Source organism: Acyrthosiphon pisum, chromosome X (genome assembly GCF_005508785.2).
Source record: "Acyrthosiphon pisum isolate AL4f chromosome X, pea_aphid_22Mar2018_4r6ur, whole genome shotgun sequence".
NCBI classification, from domain to species: Eukaryota; Metazoa; Arthropoda; class Insecta; order Hemiptera; family Aphididae; genus Acyrthosiphon; species Acyrthosiphon pisum.
This window is the reverse complement of record NC_042493.1, coordinates 105,999,933-106,002,719: the sequence shown is the minus strand read 5'-3', so window position 1 is coordinate 106,002,719 and position 2,787 is coordinate 105,999,933. Positions and strand designations below refer to the sequence as shown.

Genomic DNA, 2,787 nt, shown 5'->3' with positions numbered 1-2,787 from the left:
CCACCACCACCCACCACCCACGTGATTATAAGGTAAATTCAATTATCACAAAGCAAACACTGGGGCGAACCCGCCCCATAAAAAATATGCTTTCGGCGCCACTGCAGTCAGCCAACTATTTGTTTGTGCATAATATGATGATATTCGGAATACAGTCGGTCGGCACTATCGTGATCCGATAGTCACGAATAAAACGCTGCACCAAGCACGTTTGACGTCGGGAGGCGTACGACTGTATCGGCCGGATCTATATAATATTATGCAAAGCGCGAGTCAGACCGGACCGGTCACAAGGGACACCGGTTGCAATAATGTACAGTTACAGCTCAAAATGAATCGGTTTTGATGACCCGCGTGTTCGGCGAAAACGAATAAATAGGCTGCCGCGTCGGTGTCGTGTTCTGTGACTGACTGGGCTGACGTCGGACTGGCGGGCGTCCGCTGGTCTGTCACAGAACCTGAGACCGGTCGCATCGCATACGGACCTACGAGGGCAAAACGCAGTGGACGGCGCAGCAGCAGCAGCAGCAGCAGCAGCGGGCGAGACCAAGCTTTATAAAATACGAGTGCGGAGCACCAGATATATTCAGTGCGTGTTCAACGGAGCTTTCTGCAATAAGACCCACCCAGGGCAGACTTGCACAGATGGACTTCATATAAATTATTACTACGATTCAAACCTAATATAAATTATTATATTTGGTTATACTATTGCGGTACCTTTATTAATATGTACATTGTATCTAATTTAAATAGTAGTTACCTACCTATCTAATAATAAATAATTATTTTTATATTATAAATGGGGTAAGAATTGTTGAATATAAATATAAATAAAGATATTTAACTATTATTAATCATAATATTTTTAACATACATTAATATAGGTAGGTCTATACTTATTTGTACACAAATTTGATTCTCATTTTCACATTTAAATACAATATATATTTATATAATACTTATGTTTGTTTTTTTCTTTTCTTGTTTGTATCTTATCTGAGTTGAATAAATTATTATTATTATTATATAGATATCATATTATAATATAATAGTTATTGTTATATTACCACTTTAAAAAAAAATGTAAATTAAATTGTGGAATTTTAAACGTTTCGATTTTCTATCCAAAATTTAATAATGATTGCTCTATATTGCAGTTGTTTTTATTCAAACTTTTTGTTCTAGTGTAAAATTTTTATAATTTTAATAATTAATGGAAAAATCATCTTGTATATCATATTGTTAATATGGGTAATAATCTCAATAATTTTATTTTTTAGAACTATATGTGAAGCTGAAGAAAAAGTAAAGACAACTGATACAGAAATTAAAGTTGAAAAAGATTTCATAGAGTGTTTTGTTTTTCAAGGATCAGTTGATAGTGAAAGCCAAGAATCAGAATTCATTCCTCGTTCGAGTCCTCATAAAAAAACTAAAATTACATCAAGAGCAAAAGTACACAAGAAAACACAAAGTCGAGAAAAACCACATAAATGTGATTTTTGCGAACAAAGATTTTCGTACCCATCTCATTTAAAAAGTCATACTATGAAACACACCGGAGAACGACCATTTGAGTGTGATACCTGTGGTAAACGGTATGTTCGAAACTGCCATTTAAAACGCCACATGAATACACATACACGCAAAAGTACTTATAAATGCGACATTTGTTCCAAAAAGTTTTGTTATAAGAATTCAATGGTTAATCATATGAAAATGCACACTGGAGATTGGACATATGAATGTGCTATCTGTGGTAAAAGGTATGTTCAAAAGACCCATTTAAAATGCCACATAAATACACATACACAAGAAAAGACGTATGAATGTATTATTTGTTATAAAAAGTTTTGTTATAAGAATTCAGTGGATATTCATATGAGAATACACACTGGAGGACGGCCATTTAAATGTGATATATCTGTTGTAAAAGGTATACTCAAAACGGCAATTTAAAACGCCACATAAATACTCATACACCCAAAAGCCTTTTTGAATGTGACATATGTTCAAAAACATTTCATTCAAAAGCTAATATTAAGACACATATTATAAAAGTTCATAGATAAAAACCATATAAAATTTATCTATTAGATAAAGTATTTTATCTTGCATCAGTTTTACTAAGGCATACAAGGATACATATTGAAGAAAACCCATACAAATGTGATATCTGCATTTATAGAATTTACTCGTGGAGATCAATTTAAAAGAAGTTCGAAGATGCAATCAAATAAAAAGACGTCTTAAATTCAATATCAGTTCAACAACATTTATTGTGGAATCAAAGCGAAAATGTCATAGAGCACGTCATACCAACAAAAAGCAGTATAGTTGGGATTTGTCATCCGGTATCAATTAACTGATATTTCCAATAGAAAGGAATTTCCGTTATAAGGAAACTAAAATATACGAGATATAGGTTTTTTATGACAGTCATTTTTCATTTTAAAAAGATTTACTTCTTCTTGGGGGTCTCTCATAAGGTTTTACTTTATTTCTATTGAACTTAATACTTTTGAAAATTTTTTTATGCCATCAGATTATCCCTCCCTCCTTTCTATATAATAAATATTTTTAAATTATAACATATTATTATGTTAAATTCAATTTTTTAAGTAGAATTAATTTATGTGTGGAGTAAATATAAAAATATCGAGATGTGAAACATGGTCAAAACATCAAAACTTAAGCTGTGCGTCTACGGAGCGACGAAAACCGATATATTCGATGTACACCGATGTAATCGTATATAATTCGCTTGTAACACGCACATCTCCC

At 32.6% G+C, this 2,787-nt stretch overlaps 1 protein-coding gene across 1 annotated transcript in view; it reads left to right on the top strand.

Annotated features, from left to right (window-relative positions):
- The first annotated feature begins 802 nt into the window (after nucleotides 1-802).
- Nucleotides 803-2,787, top strand: part of LOC115033203 (zinc finger protein 431-like) — a 4,314-nt gene continuing 2,329 nt past the window's right edge. Inside the window, exons 1-2 of the mRNA XM_029485374.1 lie at nucleotides 803-807; nucleotides 1,284-1,762. Of these exons, the coding sequence (XP_029341234.1) occupies nucleotides 803-807; nucleotides 1,284-1,762 (484 nt within the window). The remainder of the gene's footprint in view (nucleotides 808-1,283; nucleotides 1,763-2,787) is intronic.